The sequence below is a fragment of the Protopterus annectens genome, chromosome 7.part0 (genome assembly GCF_019279795.1).
Source record: "Protopterus annectens isolate FY-2018-M chromosome 7.part0, PAN1.0, whole genome shotgun sequence".
Classification (NCBI taxonomy): Eukaryota; Metazoa; Chordata; order Ceratodontiformes; family Protopteridae; genus Protopterus; species Protopterus annectens.
This window is the reverse complement of record NC_056739.1, coordinates 1,562,020,008-1,562,041,852: the sequence shown is the minus strand read 5'-3', so window position 1 is coordinate 1,562,041,852 and position 21,845 is coordinate 1,562,020,008. Positions and strand designations below refer to the sequence as shown.

Here is a 21,845-nt window from a genome sequence, read left to right as displayed (position 1 = left end):
TTTTATTAAAGAAAACATCTTCACTGGTGGAATAACATACTGGTCAAGTTATATAAAAAAACAACATGTTTTTCATCAATGCAAAAAATATCAAGCACTATGGATAAAATCAAACATCAATATGATATGTAAAGAGTTCAAAACAAAGCTCACACAAGAAAGTTATCCATTTGAGAACAAACTAGATTATAATTAATTGAACTAAAAAGACATTTTACATATATATGACCTGAATATATAACATACCAATGCAATTAATTATATAAATTATGAAAATAAGACTTTGACCAAACCAAAAGAGACTGCCAACACATTTTAATAAATATTTCTCAAGTATATCATACTATCTGAAATACATCATGAAATACCAATCTGTAATTGATCTAATTTCTACTCATAGTGATCCTTGTCCATTTATTACTGACTGTTCCATTACACAGTCTTTGAAGTAAAATAGAAGAACAACCTTGACCATTCCAGATAAGCTTCCAATGGTGGGGATTTCTTTCATTCTCAATGTGCTTAGTCCAGCTCTATTAACAATATTTAATGGACTTTTTGCAAAATGCTTTATAACAAAATCATGGAAAATTTGGAAAATTTCAGTTATAATCTCAATTTTTAAACCAGGAGATAGCAAGTACATTCAGAGTTATAGACTAGTTAATGTTACTTTCAGTAAATGGAAAAGCTCTGAAACATGTCTACATGATCTTCTTAAATCACTAACCCCTGCCGACAATTAATGAGATGTTACATTCCTTACACTCCTGACTCTTAGCAAGCAGAATAGCAGATGACTAGACTCACAGGCAAAGAAAACTTATATGTGAGCAAAATCTTTTAAAATGAATATGTAAAATAGCTTTTTGCCCTATCCTTTCAGTTAAAAAAAATTCTCATGTTTAAACTGCTTAACCTTGGCCCTGAATATACTAATAAAAGTGCTATAGTCTTGAGTCAAGGCAGCCTACACAGCTGACACTGCAGAAGTGATGCAGTAAACAGGAAGATCAGTATTGTAGGTGTGAATGAACTAAGGGCCCTAATAACACTATATCACTGCTATAGGTAACAAGGGCTTGCATCTAGGAGGTCATCTATGACAAATTTATTTGAATTTTGTGTCAAATTAGCCTGGTACTAGACCTGGGACTTTCATCGTGAGTAGTATTTTTAGACCTTGCAAAAGGCTTTGTGACTTTGCTTATTCCTCAATAAATGACACACTATTGAAATACAAATTGTAATCCAACTACAATTAATAGGATTGATAATTTGCTGTGAGGACACTCTCAATGCATTACAATGCATGGGGCTTAATTCTAGTTACTTACCTGTCTCCATGGGGAGGGGAGATCATAAGGTTCATTTCTGGACCCCTTCCTATCCAATTTAGTCTTTGCAGCATTCTCAGCATGCTGGGTTAACAAATAAGTGGATGAGTGTAAGACAGAAATTAAGGCAGTACCTAAGAGTGATCTGAATGATTACTTAAATTAAATATCTGTATGGACTATGTCAAAGTAAATGCCAGACCACATATTTTGGTAGACTTCCTTGAAAATGTCCATTATACTTTGAGGATTTCACACTTACAGAACTTATAGATTACAAATACCTTAATATACAGATTTATAACAAACTAACATGTGATAAGCATGCTAATCATATAAGGAGAAAAGCCTTACAATGCATGGGGCAGTTGTCAAAATCTATCACTCTATCTTAAATAAGAGATGATAATATCATGGTTGCTCTTTCTTCAGCATATATAAGCCATTTATTGGAATATAATGACTCATTTTGCATTGCTTAAAGCAAAAGGCATGCAAAGATGTTATCCTTCAGGCCACATTAAATTTGGAAGTTTATTCTAATTCATTAACTCAAAAAATATTAAAGCATAAACTTCCATGTTCACTTGAATAAAACATCACCTAGGTGTAAATTTACCACAGAAACAAACCCAAGAATTTGGAATACTCTGTCTTGTAGATAGATGTCTCAAGATACTACATCACAACTTAAGAAAAAATTTGACTGTTGGACTGGGGAGGAAGAATACAACCCTAAATTTCCAGAGTCAGTGTTTTCCATTGGCCTTAGGGCCTAAAACATTGGTACTATAACTTATAAACTTAATTTTCTGAAAAGTACATTTGTCAGACAACTCCTGGTGTCAATACTCACCAACGTGACAAAATGTAACACCTTTTTAGACTACAATTACTGTGTGATTCTATGTCCAGTTCACAAGCCTCAGTAATCAGACCTTAAGTTGAAGGCTGCCATATATAACTGTTGTGTAGTTATATCATGCACAACACAATACAATGCACAGTGCTTAACCAAGTACATTATTTAGGTAAATTGTAACACTGATGATACACCAGCATCTACACTCCAAAACATGTGATGCAACTCAGAGTAAAAGGTACATTTGACATAACTGTAGCATATTCACTTGTGCATCTTATCAGTTGCAATTTTTGTTTGCATAGGCTGATTCTGCCTCTTGCTGGACTTTGTTGACCAAGTCACTGATGCATTAAGACACAGACAAATCAGTTCATACTGCCTAATTTAACCTGGCAAAGGCCTTTTACACCATTCCACATTTTGTTATTATCAATAAGATAATCAAACTAAAAGTAAACACTTTTGTTAGCCGATGGAGAGCAAACTGCCTTACTGACATAATCCAGTCTTTCAGTGCTACGGTGGCACACACTCATCAAAAAGAGTAGCTACTAATTGTGTCCCCCAAGGATCTGTACTAGGACAACTTCTCTTTGGTGTTTATTTATGTTTCTTAAAAGATGACGCCAAAGGCCAGTGGTTGACTAAGTTTGCAGATGACTGCAAAGTTGGAGAAGTCAAAAACTTTTCATTTGCCTTGCAGATTGTCTAGAAAAGCTTAGCACACACCAAAATGGGTTTAAACTAAATGCCAGGAAATGTGGTACTGAGTTCTTCTGCAAACAAGGTCACCCATTGTCCTACCACATAAGTGAAATCCCCTTGAAAGCTGACTCAGTCATCATGGACCTGCACACTTTCATTAATAATGAACTATCCTTTGACTGCCATGTATCCACTGTCATTCAGAAATCCTTTTATCTAGTCAGACTGATTACCAAGCTTATATCTTCAATGTCCAAGAAAGTTACTGTTCTTCTCTATTCCTCCCTTGTTAGATTGATAACAGAATATAATGCCACCTTTGGATTGTACTTGTCTAAGGTTCATAGGTAGGTACTAGGCTATCTGCCCGAGGGCATTTATAAGCCTAGCCAGAGTGTGTCAACTTTCGCCACCCCATTGATTAATTAACTGAGCCTCTGTCAAGAAGAGCCAATGAAGTGATCCCAGGGGTGTATTTTCTGTTACCCATCCACTCGTCAAGGTTTCTCTTGAAGAGTGTTAGTGAGGGGCTCTGCCTAATGTAGTTAGGAATTTTGTTCCAAAGCATGGGGAGTCTCTGTGACAGGAATCTATCCCTTCAGTATGTTCTATTTACTGTTGTGGCGAGGTTTAGCTCACTACAGTGAGTGGCTCGCAGTGACTTGGATTTCTTTAGGTGGAGCATGTCCATCAATTCTGAGATGGACATGGCGATGTAAGTCAGGCAGAGATCACCTCTGAGTAAGCAATATGCCACTGAGTACAGCCGGAGTTTTTCCAGTCGGGCTGCATAGGACATATGTTTGAGGCCAGTAATCCTCTTGGTGAGGTACTTTTATGGTCTTTCCAGCTGTTGGAAGTGTCTTGTGAGGTACATCCCAAATGGGGCATTGCACTCTATGATGGGTCTGATGAGTGATGAGTAGAGGGGCATTATAACCTCTGTATTTCTAGATGCGAACCCTTTAGTAATTAGATGGGCTACATAGAAGGATTCACAAGAAAAATCTTCACCTGGATACTGCAGCCAACGATGTAAAATTGTAAATATCCAGATAAAAAAGTGTATGATTCAGCTTGAGCAATAGCAACATTTACAAGGAAAATCAAGGGCAGGTCTTCCTTCCTTCCTTTTCATCTTCCTGTAGACTCATCAGAAGGTACCACTGTCTGGCTTACACAGCCTCAGAGGTACCAGCCCTATGTGACTTCCTGCACATCCACAAAACAAATTACACCCTAAAAGCCAGATCAAGAGATCTAGATTTCCATAGAAAATAAATAAAAACCTGTTGGCAAGATAGAAATCTCTCCCAAAGAATCCCCCTTTTATGGAAAAGACTTCCCTTGTATGTAAAACAAAGTACCTCTCTGACCCATTTGAAGCATAACCTGGACAAATGGTTGGAAAAAGTACAGTTGTGTACACTTACCATAAATGTAGATGTTCGAATGTATTCACCGTTGCAGTTATTACATTAGGGTTATCTGCTTGCAGTAGCCCTCAGTCGGCCTGATTAACAAAGTCTTGGGTCCTGCATCAGTTGCTGTCCCTTCTTCCATGACGTCAGGTCATCAGGGGTATAAAACACGCAGCCGATGCCATTACATCAGTTTTTCTTGCCCCAGATATCAGATGCCCCCCCTAACGGAAAGCAATTAAATCTATAATACAAGGATATACCTCCAACAAAAAAGCAAATACACCAAAAAGCTTTTTGAGCATAGTAAATGAGAGTAGAGGTATAGCCAAAAGAAGAAAGGGGGCTGGAGGGAGGGTAACCGGGTAACCAGGACTGCAACAGTGAATACACTCAAACATCTACATTTATGGTAAGTGTACACAACTGTACTATATTCTTCATGTTTCACTGTTGCAGTCATTACATTTGGGTAGATTCCCAAAGCTAAGGTTGAGAGGAGGAATTAAATAGAATTAGAACCAGCTATAAGGCCCTGCAAGACTGCAGTGGCAAAACCAGCTCTGGGTTTAGAGAAAATTAGCAAATGATAATGCTTGGTGAAAGTATGTACAGAACTCAAGGTAGCAGCTTCTAAGATGTCCCTGGTAGGTACGCCTCTGAGAAAGGTTGTAGAAGTAGATGCAGCCCTGGTTGAATGGGGTCTGATGCCCTGTGGGATAGGTTTACTATGGTGCTTATAGCAGAAATGAATGCAGTGGCCTATCCATTTTGAAATGGTTTGCTTTGATATAGCTTTCCTCTCTGTCCCTGCAACAAATGGCAACAGCAGTTGTTCAGATTTCCTTTGAGGTTTAGTCCTGTCCAAGTAGAATCTCAGTTGTCTGTGCACATCTAAGGAGTGCAGTATCCATTCCCCTTTGTTCTGTGGGTTAGAAAAGAAGGTAGGCAAATGAATGGACTGATTAAGAGCCACAGTGGATACCACCTTGGGCATGAAGGAGGGATTGGTTCTGAGGGACACCCTGTCCGCATGAAAGATGATGAAAGGCTCCACTGACATAAGAGCCTGTAACTCGGATACCCTTCTTGCAGAAGTGATTGCTAAAAGGAAGGCTGTTTTCCAGGAAAGGAATTTTAAATCTGCAGTAGCAGCTGCCTCGAAAGGAGGAAGAGTGAGTTTCTCCAAGACAAAGTTAAGGTCCCAGGCTGGAGTTGGGGCTCTCCTCAGTGGCTTTAATTTTTTAGCCACTCTGAGGAACTGCTTGAGCAGTGGGTAAGAGAGGGGAGGCTCTGTGCTATAATGAGCTGAAATGGCTGAGACATGAATTTTGATGGAGGAAAAAGACAAGCCCTTATGAAGCATCTTGGTCAAATATCGTAGAATCTGAGGTAAACTGGGGACTGCTGCGCTCATCCCTTAAGACTGGTTCCACGTATAAAATCTTTTCCATTTTGCAGCATAAGATTTTCTAGTATCCGGCCTCCTAGCCTCTAAAATGATATCCATCACTGATTTACTGAGAGGTGGTAAAGGAGAGATTAGGTAATTAGTCTGGCTGCTAGGTTCAGGGTTTGCAGCTGAGGTTGCAGAATCTGGTTCTCCTGCTGAGACAACAGGGAAGAAGTCTGAGGCAGATGCCATGGGGCCAAGCTGTGCAGGAAGGGGTACCAGTGTTGGCATGGCCAGTCTGGTGCAATTAAAATCGCCCTTGGCTTGTCCTGTTTGATCTTTAGTAGTACCTTGGAGAGCAGAGGCAGAGGAGGAAAGGCATAAACCGATAGGTTTTTCCAGCTGAAGGATAGAGCAGCTACTTTCCAAGCTAGTTTGTGGGGAATCCTTGTGCAAAATTTGTCCAACTGATGGTTCTAAGGGGAGGCAAACAGGTCTATATCTGGGCTCCCCCATTTGCTTGTCAACATGTTGAAAATCCTTGGTTCCAGTTTCCACTCGTGTGGGTCCATGAGGTTTCTGCTTAGTCCATCTGCCAGTGTATTTAGTTTTCCTGGCAGGAACTGAGCTTGTAGATCCACCTGGTATCTGAAGGCTTGTTCCACAATGCCATGGCTAGTCTGCAGAGGGGGTAAGAGTGTGTACCCCTCTGCTTGTTTATGTACCACATGACCGTGGTGTTGCCTGTCTTTACCTTTAGTTGTCCTGGAAGAATGTGGTCTTTGAAAGCTGTCAGAGCATTCTGTACAGCTAACATTTCCTTTTGATTTATGTGGTGATTCCCCCATGCATAGTCTGATGCATCTGTTAAGGTTTGGGTGGCAGGGGGTAGTGTGAATGGTATTCCCTTGTTTTGGTGGCAGGCCTCTGCCCACCAAAGGAACTCTAGGTGTAGACATGGTATGATAGGAATCATAGCTTCTAGATCCTGTGAATGTTGACACCATAGGCTTTTGAGATACCATTGCAATTTCATCATATGCAGCCTTGCATATGGAATTAGAAGAATGCAGGAGGCCATGAACCCCAAGGCCTGCAGTATTTGCCTTGCAGATAACTGGGTTTTTGTGGCCACTTGTTTGAAGAAGGTTGTCAAATGAGTCCGTTTCTCTGGCGTGAGGAAAGCCATCTGGGAAATTGTATTCAAGCTTGCTCGCAGGAATTTAATTTGTTGACAGGGTACCAGGGGTGATTTCTTTTCATTTATGGTGTACCCCAGACAAGTCAATACACTTTGAATGAAGGCCAGATTCATAGATCAATACTAGGATAACTGCCCTTGCAAGCCATTTTAAGCCTAGCCAATTATCCCTTGGGAGACTTGAACCCTGCACCTTGTGTTTGTAAGGCAAACACCTTAACCATTAGGCCACCCTCCCAACCCTTGTTCAAAAGTATGTCCTGGCTTTCTGCCTGAATTAGACAACTGTCCAGGTATGGATATATTTGAATATTTCTTTGCCTGCAGAATGCAATGACTGGAGCTGGGCACTTTGTGAATACCCTGGGTGCAGTAGATAAGCCAAAAGGCAGTGCAGAGAACTGATAGTGCATGTCACCTGCTTTGAAGCATAAGTATCTTCTGCAAGACTCCCTGATAAGGATGTGCAGGTATGCCTCTTTTAAGTCTAGTGTTGCCAACCATGCATCTTTGCCTAGCATAGGAAGCAGCTGGTGAAGAGCCAGCATCTTGAATTTTGGAATCACCAGAAAGGTATTTAGAGTAGAAAGGTCCAGGATAGGACACCATGTATTGCCTTTTCTGGGTACCAGAAAAAGTCTTGAATATAAACTTTGTTCCTTTTCCTCTTCTGGTACCAACTGAATAGCCCCCATGCTTAAGAGAGAGTACTTGACTTTGGGCCTCTGCCCACTGATTTGGGGGTAGATCTGGCCACCTGCTTGGTGTTGGTAAGGTGTGGAAGTGAAATCTGTATACTTGGGACACTATTTTAAAAACTCATTTGTCCTGGGTAATAAGTTCCCAGTTTTTGGCCTGCAGACCAAACTTTCCGCCTAAAGCAGCATTCAGTTGGGAAGTGCTTGGAAGCTTTAAATGCAAGTCATTGAGACAGTTTTCCATAGGGGAGAATCTTACTACTCCCTGATTTGGGTCTGAAAACCCCCCACTGCTTAGTCTTGTGTGTCCCCTGGACTGAAACCTGGGGTTTCTGCTGTGTCTGGGTTTGGCTTGAGAAGACCTGGAAGGGGCTGGAAATGACCAATTCTTAGAGGGCCAGTGCCTACTAAATCTGGGAGGCTAAACTTGTAAGCAATCTTTAACAATTTGCATAGATTTAGCTTTATCTTCCATCTTTTTAAGAACTTCCTCAGCCTTGTTGCCAAACAGGCAGTCCTGATTTAAGGGAGCATCCAACAATTTAGCTTTAACATAATCAGGCAAAGGTTGCTCCTTAAGCCAAGCATGCCTTCTGAGCATGGACTCAGTAACAGCAGCCCTGCAAGAGGCCTCTAATGAATCAAATCCATATTGCAAAGTATGTTTTCCAACCTGTTCAGCAGAATGCATTAAATCCTGTAATTCTTTATTTTCCACACAGTTAGGAATCAACATAATTTTCTGTTTAAACAATCCAATAACATGTTGCTGATACTTTAACATATGAAACTGGCAGTTTAAAGCCCTAATGGTCAAGGCTGCAGAAGTGTAAACCTTCTTTCCTCATCTATCCAGTGCCCTGGAGTCTCTATCAGAAGGGGTAGGATTTTTAGCAGTAGAAGCCTTAATGCCCTTGGGTCCCTGTGAAATAGTCTCTGGATCCACAATAGGATGTTTAAAAAGGAACTTGTGTGAATCAGGAACCCTGTAATATCTGTCAGGTTTTCTGTGAGCAGGAGGCAAAGTATCAGGTGCCACACTAGATTCTGAAAAAGCATCATCAACAATGTCTAGTACAGGAGGAAGAGCTAAAGGCCTATGCTGCGGCAGAAGTAAGAAATCCTTAAGCCTCTTTTTTTGAATCAGAAAAATCCTGGCTTTCCCAGTGGAAATGCTCCCTTAGAGTATGTAAGGTTTCACCAAAAGAAAAATCCTCTGAAGGGGAAGCAGAGGGAATAGAGTCCTCTGCATCAGAATCCTCATAAGGAGATAAGGGCAAATCCAGATCATCAGAAGAATCAGAAAAATCAGAATCCTGGTCAGAAGATTCATAAACAACTTTAGTCCTAGGTCTGTTAGAAGGGGGAGGTTGGCTTCCCCTGATTAGAGTTATAAGATCTTCAGCCATTCTTATCATTTGTTTTTTAGGCAGAGAAGCCTGAGCATGTGGCCTGGGCATCTGTTTTTTAGGCATGGTTCGAGATTTAGGCCTAAATGAAGAAGGAGGCGTCGGTTTAATATGCAAGTACATAGGCCTGAATACACCCTCAGAAGCCGGCGCCTGCACAGCAGCTTTGGACCCATCCAAGGTAGAGACATCCGTGGGTTCCATAGTTGAAGCATATCATGACATACCGGACTCCGAATGGGTCTCAGTAGAGGCCTGCGAATTAGAAGTTGTGGGTATCGGGGGCTGCGAAAGTGCCTCAGTGAGTAGTGGCGACTGGCTTAGGAGAAGCGTCATCGGCAGTTTTGGACCTCGGTGGTCTGTCTCTGTCTTTATCTTTGCGTTTTTTCAAAATTCCGGTAGTCAGATGGCTAACTGATGACATTTCTGGATAATTAAATTGAGAACTGAAATATTTAGAGGCAAAAATATACTGACGATGGATAGTGCGCTGATTAAATAAAGTACAAAACCGGCAGCAAGGTACATCGTGGTCAGGGCCTAGGCAAGGAATACAGTGCGACTGAAAATCTTTATGAGGTATTTGCTTTCCACAAGTAATGCAATTATTAACTTTTACTGACATCGGTAAGGAGCAAGAAAAAGTTTCCCCAACGGGGTACTTCACTTTAGTTGAAGACTTTGGTTCTGAAACTCGAAAACGAAAATTTCAGGAGTCGGCCTACCGGCACTTGCGAACTGCTTCTGCTTCGGGCACCGCACGGCAAGAAAGACTGATGTAATGGTGTCGGCTGCATGTTTCATACCCCTGACTACCTGACGTCATGGAAGAAGGGACAGCGACAGACGCAGGACCCAAGACTTTGTTAATCAGGCCGACTGTGGGCTACTGCAAGCAGATAATCCTAATGTAATGACTGTAACAGTGAAACATGAAGAACATCCATAGATACACCCTATGTCTGACTCATCGTGCCCTCACTGAAAGGGGTCAAAGTTTGATATCAAATACATCCTAGATCTGCCTCTCAAGATCTGCCTCTCAAGCTCTAAGCCAAGTGGGTGGGTATTAATTATTCATGGTTGCAGGTATTCGTGATTTGGAATTTTGTGACTAGGTTGCAAATGTTCCTCTGCATCAATAGGCCAATATTAATATTAACCTATGAACTTACGAACCTATAATCAATGCTGATGTCAGAGTTATACTACACTCAGTACTTCACCTTGACTAAAAGGACAATACCGCTAAGAATACATACCTGATCCTTCTTTCAACATAAAAATACCATATTATTACTACATTCACTTTCACAATATACTAATAAGCAACCTCTGTAATCATAATGAGTCTAGTTTGAAGGTATATTTAACATATAGTACCCTTGCTATTACTGCATGTTTAACTGTAAACTATATTTGGCAACATATTACTTGATTCATAAACTGATATAGCATTCTAGTGAATGGTAATGCTCTTTTTGCGTAGGAAGCTTTGTGCCAGTTCAATGTGATACATTTCTTGTGTACAAAGACTGGGACAACCTTGGCTGATAGACAGTGGCTAAATGAATTACTATGGTGGGTGCATGCAGAAGGAACACTAACCAGTGTTGTACTATAGAAAAAAGCATATTTTGCTGCATCTGGAATTACTCAGTAGAGAAGCTTCAATTGCTGCTTTGTATGTATCAGAGATACATGCGGTACTTCTACTCTATGGCATACAAAAACTCCAGTTATAAGCATTTTATAGTACCATAAGGATATAATCAAATGCACTGCACTGCACATCTGCAAATTATGTCTATGAGTTGGTTACATCTGGATATGTAAGCATATGAAACATTATTACATACAGTTTTTTATATATATATATATATATATATATATATATATATATATATATATATATATTTGTGTGTGTGTGTGTGTGTGTGTGAATAATTATGAGACTTATTCTGAGATGCTATTTGCAGGTGCAATCACTTCTTCAGCTTAGTGCATGCCATAATTCCAGCTGTACTGGACTGACAAAGGCACCCAGATCTGGGTTTGATATGGAAAGAAAAAGTCTTTTTCTAAACTTATCAGCTTGGTGTGTTGTGTTTTTTTTTTTTTTGGTCTGTGCTGCCTACTAACCATCAGTCTTCTTTGGGCCACTGGCTCATTTGTTCTACCCAAGCGAAAGGGCTGCTCCTGACCAATTTGTTCTCTCCAAGACAAGAGCTGATTATGCAAACTGCTAAATAAGCAGCCATTAGGACTTCTCCCCTTGCTTCAAGCCCCATATCTAACCCTGGTGGCTGGCATGAGTACCCCATGTATTCACAGGGGCTTACTATGCTCTCTGCATGCATGGGTCAAGCCACATCTTTAGTCCTGGCCATTGTTGCTGCTTTACAAGTCTCCACATACTTGAAGAAATCAACTGACCAGAACCACCACACGTCTCATCCAGGATCGATTAGTTGGTGTTTGCACTTATTCCCTCACTCCTATCCTCCCAAATCCAGCTAATGAAGTGCCAAAGCCTCTATTCAAACTCTGGTCATCTAGATTTTAGCCGTCTATGCAAAACAGCCTCACCTGATGTGCAGTGTTCTGATTTTTGAATTCAGTAACAGCAAAATACATGCTCTCATTCTTATCTGCACATGTACTGTATGTGGCACTATGAAACTCAGACTGTATAAAAGTTAATGAATCACAACACTGAAAACCAATGTCTGAGACCAAGGCTGGTGAAAACTCAAACCATAACTGCTTTTTGCAGGGCAGTAAGGCCCCCTGCACCCTCATTGAGGAAGGCCAGACCCTCATTTTCTCCAAAGTTATATATCCGAACTCCATGGTCACACAAACACAAAAAGGAAGTAACCTCCCCAACAAAAGACGCACTGCTGGTACACATGTAGAAACCACAGTAGCAGTGATTTCCACTGGTAAATTGTCATCCGCATTTTACTCCTTGGCATCTTGCGATTTGAGCAGGTGGCACTCATGAAAGACAAACTTGGAAGAAGTGACTACACACTAAGGTAGAGTTTGATAAGCAGTAGCAATGCCATTCCATGGTTTCCAGAGATATTTTTCTGAATAGTGTTAGTCTTTTCAAGTCCACCCCCTCCCAAACTATATGCAACAGATCTCCACAGTGTGCACTATCACATCCAAGGTTTTTCCTTTGTACAATGTTAGACAATCTGCCAGCATTAAATGCACTTTACTTTGTCAAGCTCCCAGCAGAAAAAGAGGTAACTGAATATTAAAGCTCTACTTGCAAAATATTTTTTTTTACATATTTTGAATACTTTTAGCATACAAATGTTAGTGGAGATCATGTAAGAGGTACTGAAAATGGAATCACTAAAACATGCCCCTGGGTGGGCACATACAACATTAGTACAGTAACTCAAGAGGTAGCATCCTTGCATTAGATAACAGAAGAACAGAAGGCCGATGGTTCCATTTAACATGTGCTGTTTCTTTTCCATTACTGACATGCAGTAATAGAGTTGCTGCACTCTTGAGTGTGATATCTTTCAGGTGATGTATTAAACTGAGGTCCCATTTGCCTTAGTTGGTGGTAGCTCAGGTGAATGTGAACTATCCAACAGCACTCATCAAAAAGAGTAGAAGAAATCTCCTCTGTGCCCTGGTCACATTACTCCTACTCAGTCTAAATACCACATCAGGTCTTCCTTGATAAACAGGCCACTGGCTTAATGGGAGTTACTCAGTCAAAAATAGTAAATAAATAAAGTTGCATTATGTTTTTTGCATTGGGTATAATGGATTAATGAAATAAAACAATCTCAAATTATCAAAACATGTTTTTTAAATAAAGTTATTAAACATGCAACACAAAGGATCTGAAATGAACATCTGCTACAGCTTCAATACTATATTCTAGCTGCTTTCTTACTATGACACAGATAAGGACTTACACATATCTACCAGAAAAAGCAAACTCATTTAACAGGAAAAAAAAAAGAAACAGGTTAACAATACCACAGAAACACGGTATGTCTTTTCTGATCAAATCACTACCTTCACAGATTTCATTCTGTAATCTGTATCCTGGATGACAAATAATTTTCTTCTGACATATGAATGATCCTGGAGTATTAATACAGTTCTCAGAAGGTTGGCAAGTGTGTGACTCCACAGCACATTCATTAATATCTGTGGAAAGAAGTTAACAGTAAGCAAAGGGTACATTTGAGTGGGTCAGTGTTATAGCTGAGATTTTCCAGTCGCACACCACACATCAACCTTTTACCTCTCAACTGCCAAATTTTAGCAGAATGGCCAGATTTTGCCTCATGTTTTAAGTTTGCTCCACAAAAAAATTGTGGATTTCTGGCAAATCATTGAGGATTTAAGTCATTAAATAATGACATATGTTTGAGTTTCAGACTACATTTCCTTTAGAAAATGAATGCTAACACAGAACCTTTTGTTCTAGCAACTTTCTAGAAGCAGTATTTAAAATTTGACTCTGTTTATGGGTCTTTGACCCTCCATTACTTTTGGCTTTGTTCTGATGTGTTGCGCTTAGGGGGCTGAGAAATATGATAAATCTGTACGGTTTCTATACCAAGGAATATTAAATTACAATACGTAAAAAATAAAAAAAGCGAGAGAGTTACACTTCAAAGCATCTAAAACTCATAACATCTAAGTTCAAAACATAGAGACCACAACATCTAAAACCCATAACATTGAATCTCATAAGATCGAAACTTTGCATCACAACATAAGAACACTACAAATCACATGAAAATAACACGCCCTTCACTTATGACAACACCAAACTAACAAACATACTTTTTACTACGATAATAAAAAGATGTAGCAAAATACACACAAGACAAATGTTTCGTTGTAAGAGTTTAAAGTCACAATTAATATAGCAAATACCACAACGAAACAACCAAGCTGTACCAAATGATATAAAAGCATAAACCTTTTATTCCTTCAAGTGCACACGGTAAGCGCTTTCGCCAATAAGCTTCATCAGACCACATAATAGCAGCATAAAAATGGCTTTATATATAACAATTCAAATCCTAGTCATCCAATCACACCATAAAACCTAAAATTGGTATACTAATTTCTTAAAGAAATATTCATATAACAACAAATGGACCTACTTACAAGTTTCAACTACATATACACAATATATATTTCATAAATCACAAACATAGAAACATATGTATAGACCATGATATATGAAGCATCAAAAACGCATTATAAAAACTATAAAATGCATATTATGCAAGTATACAGGAAGTACATATGAAATTACTAATAGATGCATATATGATATTTCATTTCTGTATTCTCCATTTATTTAAAAAGGGTTTTATGGAGGTCCTCTCATTTAACCCACTCCCGCTATCAGCTCTGAGAACGATGATCCAGTTATTTTCTCTAAATTGAGTGTGGTTCCTGATGTCTCCTTTCCTAATACTGGGTGTTATGACCTCAATGGCCCTAAAAAGGAAATGGTGACTGTCATCATATCTGGTAACATGTTTTGCCAGTGCATTATTGTCAGAGTGTCTCCTAATGTTGTATAAATGTTCACGAATCCTGTCCTTAAAGGGTCTATTTGTTTTGCCAACGTAAAAACAATGGCATATTTGGCACTCCGCTAAATATACAATGTTAGAAGTTCTACATGTAGCTTCAGCATGAAATAAATATTCTCTATGTAAGTCTGGATGACAAAACTTATTTGATGTATCAACGTATGGACAAAAATTACACCCACCACAAGGGTGAGTTGTACCTCCAGTCATAGGGTCACTGCTAAAGTTCTGATGACAAAATAACCTCTTTAAATTCTTACGGTTCCTATACAAGAACTTTGGGTATTCTCCCACTATTCCTTTAATATCTTCATCTATTTGTAAAATAGGCCAATTCCTACTGAAGATTTCTACTAATTTCTTATTATCAGATGTATAGAAAAGGGGAACCTTAAGTGACTCATTCTTAACATGTTCATGTTGACTGACTGTGGCACTCATTGGACCAAAATATGGTGCAGCAATGCCCTGACGCAAGGAACTGACATCATGTAATGACTCAATAATCTCCTCGTCACAGTATCCTCTGGTTAATAATCTATCTTCTAGATTTTTAAGTTCTTCTAAAAAATAGTCCTCTGATGGATTTAGCCTTGAGGCCCTAACACCCTGACCTCGGATGAGATTTCAGAAAATGTGCCTTGGGTGCATACTAGTTCTAAATAACAGGGAATTCCTATAGCATGTCTTACGAAATACACCTGTATTTATAAAACCATTGCATAATTTCTCAATATAAAGATCAAGATATTCTATACATGTAAATGACCAATTCAAAGTAAAATTCAAACAACTAGTGAGTGTATTAATCATATGATGAAATTCAAATAACTCCTGGACACTACCTCTCCACAAAAGGAAGAGGTCATCGACAAAATGTCGATAGAATAAAACATGTGCTTTAAATTCGTCAGTACCAAAAAGTATGGTGTTCTCCCAGTGTGCCAAAAACATGTTAGCATAACTGTTGGCACATGACATGCCCATGGCAACTCCATCACACTGGGAGAATATTTCACCATTAAAAGTGAAAATATTGTTCTCTTAGATCAATTCAAGAAATAATGTAACTAAATCAATTTGAACTAAAGAATAGTCGCTATATTTTAATAGGTATTCATGCACAAACTGAATACCTAATTCATTCGGAATAACTGTAAATAGCGATTGTACGTCCAAGGTCACAAACAGTATCTCATCCAAGTCATGAAATTTTTTAACAGAATCATAAAGGTCAATCAGGAACTGCTTGGAATCTCTGAGAACAAACCTATTGGAATTAATCACTGGTCTTAAATATTTCTCAACATAGACCGAAAGGGGTTCAGTTACCCAGCCTCCACCCGCCACTATAGGTCTCATTGGTGGATCAGATGGATTATTATGTACTTTGGGTAACCCCTGTATTAAGGGTATAAGTGGATTCAAGACAACAAGATATTCATAAGTTTCTTTGGTAATAAGTCCTCCCCTAAAAACATCTGTCAAAGAATTAGACACTGTTTCTATAATCAAGTGTACATCCTTGCTTGAGATTTTCTTATAAAATTTTTTATCACTTAATAAACTACCCATAGATTTAGTATAATGCTCTGTATCCATGATAGTAATCAGTCCACCTTTGTCCACAGGTCTTATTACAATGGTTTTATTATCCTGTAGGTCCCTAAGCACTTTCCTTTCTTTGAAACTAAGACTGCTCCTCTTTCTTCCTTTATCATTAAAACCAATACTATCAAAATATCTGAAGAGTTCATCTTCAGTAAGCTTCATATATGCATCAACTAATGAGTGATTCACAGGCACAAAATTACTCAATTTTTTCAAATGAAATGTGGATACTTGAGCTACATCTCCTGTAAGTTTATTTGTGTCTCCATTAATCATACGAAGCATTATATTTCTACAAAACAACTTAAGGTCTAACACCGTGTCAGGCAACTTGCTTCTGCAAGTGGAAATAAAATTCAATCCTTTTGATAAGACTCTCCTTTCCTCTACAGAAAGTACATATGAGGAAATATTAAAAATTAATGACTGTTCATTTTCCCCCACATTTTCTTGAGGGTATGGTTCTGTGAACATTCCCTGAGTGTTTGCGTTTTTGATGCCCCCAACTCATGGACCTGGTCCTTCTCCCTCCCCGGTCTGTTCTCACAGGTAGGAGAAAAGAAATACCTTCATTAACTTTATTAACATTATTAACATTATTCAAGGGGGACTCATCATTCAAATGATAAGCATGTGATTTAGGTCGAACCACTGGTTCAGTAGTGTCATGAGCAACAGATATTCTACTAACTATAACATTGGGAAATAAATTCCCTGTATGATTAGTTTGCATACCTTGGGTTACTTCAGCATCAATACACGTAGTATACATTTCATTAGTCTCACTAACAGCAGTACTTACTGCATTATCAGTTATTAAACACAATTGTTCATCATTATCATCAATTATTGAACCATTATTAACTGTACGACAGTCATTCAACAGTTTTTTTGTGGTATTATCACTGTCACTTTTCAATGGTAAAGCACTGTCTTTAATTTCAGAACTCATGGTAACAGAAGAGCTGACTGTATTAATAGGAGCATTCCGATTGTTAGAAACAGTAGTCATGTCCAAATCGCCCCCAGTCCGGGGCCACATAAAGACATGTTCCAACCTAAAATCCTTGATATCTCTCAGTATCTTAATCTTTTTCTGTTGCAGCAGCTTCCGTTCAAAAGCTGCAATTCCGCCTAGGAGGCTCTCAAACAAAGGGTTAACAATCCTTGCAGCAAAGTTACTAAAAATAAATTCTTGCTTTTTCTTTATAGATTCAACAAGACTATTCTCTTCAGGTAAAAAGAGGTCGATCAGTAAGCACATATATTTGTTGCTTACCTCTAGATTTAATTGCTGCCAACGTGTCAGAAGTTCCGGATACTGCGAGCCCTGTGTTGGTATGTTAAACACTCGCAGACCGCGAGGCACGATCTTTTTCTCAATACAAAACTGAAAATGGTGTCTTTGCGCCTGCAGTCTTTTCAATTTGAGGAAGTCCTTCTCAATCTCCTCCATTAGCTGTTGTAACCATTCGGTTTCTCCGGTCGCATTCACGACGTCATCATCAACCACTGCCAAGTTAAACTGCCATAGACTACTCCTCTCAGATAAGAGATACTGATTAAGTCTCTTCCCAAGTGCATCGCTAGCACTTTCACTTCTTTCAGGGTTATAATCCAACTCAATTGAACCAGATAGTTCCATGACCTTGTTCTTGTGGTAAATTGCCAAAAAACTCCAAAATAATGATAATAAAAAGATGTAGCAAAATACACACAAGACAAATGTTTCGTTGTAAGAGTTTAAAGTCACAATTAATATAGCAAATACCGCAATGAAACAACCAAGCTGTACCAAATGATATAAAAGCATAAACCTTTTATTCCTTCAAGTGCACACGGTAAGCGCTTTCGCCAATAAGCTTCATCAGACCACATAATAGCAGCATAAAAATGGCTTTATATATAACAATTCAAATCCTAGTCATCCAATCACACCATAAAACCTAAAATTGGTATACTAATTTCTTAAAGAAATATTCATATAACAACAAATGGACCTACTTACAAGTTTCAACTACATGTACACAATATATATTTCATAAATCACAAACATAGAAACATATGTATAGACCATGATATATGAAGCATCAAAAACGCATTATAAAAACTATAAAATGCATATTATGCAAGTATACAGGAAGTACATATGAAATTACTAATAGATGCATATATGATATTTCATTTCTGTATTCTCCGTTTATTTAAAAAGGGTTTTATGGAGGCCCTCTCATTGGGGTCATAACACCCAGTATTAGGAAAGGAGACATCAGGAACCACACTGACTTTAGAGAAAATAACTGGGTCATCGTTCTCAGAGCTAATAGGGGGAGTGGGTTAAATGAGAGGGCCTCCATAAAACCCTTTTTAAATAAACGGAGAATACAGAAATGAAATATCATATATGCATCTATTAGTAATTTCATATGTACTTCTTGTATACTTGCATAATATGCATTTTATAGTTTTTATAATGCGTTTTTGATGCTTCATACATTATGGTCTATACATATGTTTCTATGTTTGTGATTTATGAAATATATATTGTGTATATGTACTTGAAACTTGTAAGTAGGTCCATTTGTTGTTATATGAATATTTCTTTAATAAATTAGTATACCAATTTTAGGTTTTATGGTGTGATTGGTTGACTAGGATTTGAATTGTTATATATAAAGCCATTTTTATGCTGCTATTATGTGGTCTGATGAAGCTTATTGGCGAAAGCACTTACCGTGTGCACTTGAAGGAATAAAAGGTTTATGCTTTTATATCATATGGTACAGCTTGGTTGTTTCGTTGTGGTATTTGCTATACTTTTTACTACGTTTCGGCAGGGGCAAGCCCTCCTGCACCCTCCATGTGTGGAGCTCTGTCCCCACACTCCCCATAAATAAAATATACCAACTCCGAGATCATACTACAGTGGGAAAAAGTTAATTTCCTAACCCCACTGTATCGCAATCACGTAACGAATTTTAGATGTTTTGGTTTTAGATGTTGTGGTCTCAATGTTTTGAATTTAGATGTTATGAATTTTAGATGTTTTGACGTGACCCCCCCCCCCCCAATAAATTAAACATACCAACTCCGTGATCGCACTGCAGTGGGAAAAAAGTTAATTTCCTAACCCCACTGTATCACGATCACCATAAAGAATGTACACATAATGTCTATATCACTTTCCTGTATGGCCTAAAAAACACATACAGAGTGGCAAAATAAACACTATATAAATAGCATAAATTCCTACACAATATAAATAAAAACTATATAAGTAAAAACTACAACATATCATACTCTCATACCACAACAATAACAGACTAAACTATGACACTTAGATGTTTCATGATACACTTATTCCATATTATACATTTTCGATGTTATGAGATTCGATGTTATGAGTTTTAGATGTGTTATGAGTTTTAGATGTTTTGAAGTGTTATATAGATACACACACACACACACACACACACACACACACACACACACACACACACACACACACACAGTATAAATATTACAGTATATCTTGATTTGTCAAAATGCACATGCAATGTTAGTAACTCAAGAGGTAGCACACTTGCATTAGATAACAGAAGAACAGAAGGCCGATGGTTCCATTTCACATGTGCTGTTTCTTTTCCATTACTGGCATGCAGTAATAGGGGTGCTGCACTCTTGAGAGTGATATCTTTCAGGTGCTGCATTAAACTGAGGTCCCATTTGCCTTAGTTGGTGGTAGCTCAGGTGAATGTGAAATATCCAACAGCACTCATCAAAAAGAGTAGAAGTAATCTCCTCTGTGCCCTGATCACATTACTCCTACTCAGTCTAAATACCACATCAGGGCGGCCACGGTGGTGCAGCAGTTAGTGTTGTCGCCTCACAGCAAGAAGTTCTCCGGTTCGATTCTCGGCTAGGGTGCCTTCTATGTGGAGTCTGCATGTCCTCCCTGTGGTCGCGTGGATTTCCTCCGGGTGCTCCGGTTTCCTCCCACATCCCAAAGACATGCTGTAGGTGAACTGGACACTCTACATTGGCTCTAGGTGTGAGTGTGTGTATGTGTGTGCCTTCTGTGGAAGGTTGGGCGCCTGGCTGGTAACTCGACACCGTAAAACTCCACTGCCAATCATGAGCGGACAGGTGATCCGCTGTGGCGACCCCTAACCGGGAACAAGCCGAAAGAAGAAGAAGAAGTCTAAATACCACAGCAGATCTTCCTTGATAAACAGGCTACTGGCTTAATGGGAGTTAGTCAAAAAGAGGAAATAAATAAAGGTGCATTGTGTTTTTTACATGGGGTATAATGGATTAATGAAATAAAAAAATCTCAAATTATCAAAACACACAAAGGATCTGAAATGGATCTGAAATGAACATCTGCTACAGCTTCAATACTATCTATTAGCTGTTTTCTTACTATGACACAGATAAAGACTTATACATACCTACCAGAAAAAAGCAAACTCATTTAGCATGAAAAAAAGAAACAGGTTAACAATACCACAGAAACACGGTATGTCTTTTCTGATCAAATCACTACCTTCACAGGTTTCATTCTGAAATCTGTATCCTGGATGACAAATAATTTTCTTCTGACATATGAATGATCCTGGAGTATTAATACAGTTCTCAGAAGGTTGGCAAGTGTGTGACTCCATAGCACATTCATTAATATCTGTGGAAAGAAGTTAACAGTAAGCAAAGGGTACACTTGAGTGGGTCAGTGTTATAGCTGAGATTTTCCAGTCGCACACCACACATCAACCTTTTACCTCTCAAATGACAAATTTTAGCAGAATGGCCAGATTTTGCCTCATTTCTTCAGTCTGTTTCTCAAAAAAATGTGTGGATTTCTGGCAAATCATTGAGGATTTAAGTCATTAAATGACATGCATTTGAGTTTCAGACTTCATAGCTTTTAAAAAATGAATGCTAACACAGAACTTGTTGTTCTAGCAACTTTCTAGAAGCAGTATTTAAAATCTGACTCTGTTTGTGGGTCTTTGACCCTTTGTGCTTAGGGGATGAGAGGTATGTTAAATCTGTATGGTTTATGTACCAAGGAATATTACATTACAATATGTAAAAAAATGCAAAAAAGATGAAAGTATGCAAAATATCAACATGACATAACATAATTTAGCCCATTACATGTTCACTGAAAAAAAAATAATTTGAGTGTGTACATCTCTTCTCTATACCTTTCTCTCTGTCTCGCTCTCTCTCCCTGTATATATATTTGTGTGCACACATACACACACACACACACACACACACACACACACACACACACACACACACACACACACACACACACACACAAATATCAGAGTATATCTTGACTTGCCAAAATGCACAACAATCGAAACACAGATGATCAATGCCTGCATTTTCAAAATCTACTCATTGTAAAGCTCAAAATGTCAAAACAAAAAGCAATAGTAAAATGAAAACTGTTTCTTGTTGTACTCGGTTAATCAAAATCTTGCCAATTAATTCAGACACACTTTTCCTGGGATTCATAAAGAATCCCACCATAGGCCACAAGAGCTCCAACCAAAAGGAATTGTTTCTGCAGTCACAGAAAACGTGATTCAGA

At 38.6% G+C, this 21,845-nt stretch overlaps 1 protein-coding gene across 3 annotated transcripts in view; it reads right to left on the bottom strand.

Moving 5' to 3' along the window:
• FBLN2 (fibulin 2) overlaps positions 1-21,845 on the bottom strand; it is a 910,922-nt gene that overhangs the window by 241,486 nt on the left and 647,591 nt on the right. Inside the window, exons 11-12 of one of the 3 annotated variants that reach the window (XM_044078109.1) lie at positions 20,787-20,921; positions 13,083-13,217 (exon numbers count right to left, since the gene is read on the bottom strand). In XM_044078109.1, the coding sequence (XP_043934044.1) occupies positions 13,083-13,217; positions 20,787-20,921 (270 nt within the window). The remainder of the gene's footprint in view (positions 1-13,082; positions 13,218-20,786; positions 20,922-21,845) is intronic. The other 2 variants (XM_044078110.1, XM_044078111.1) reach the window with 2 other exon arrangements.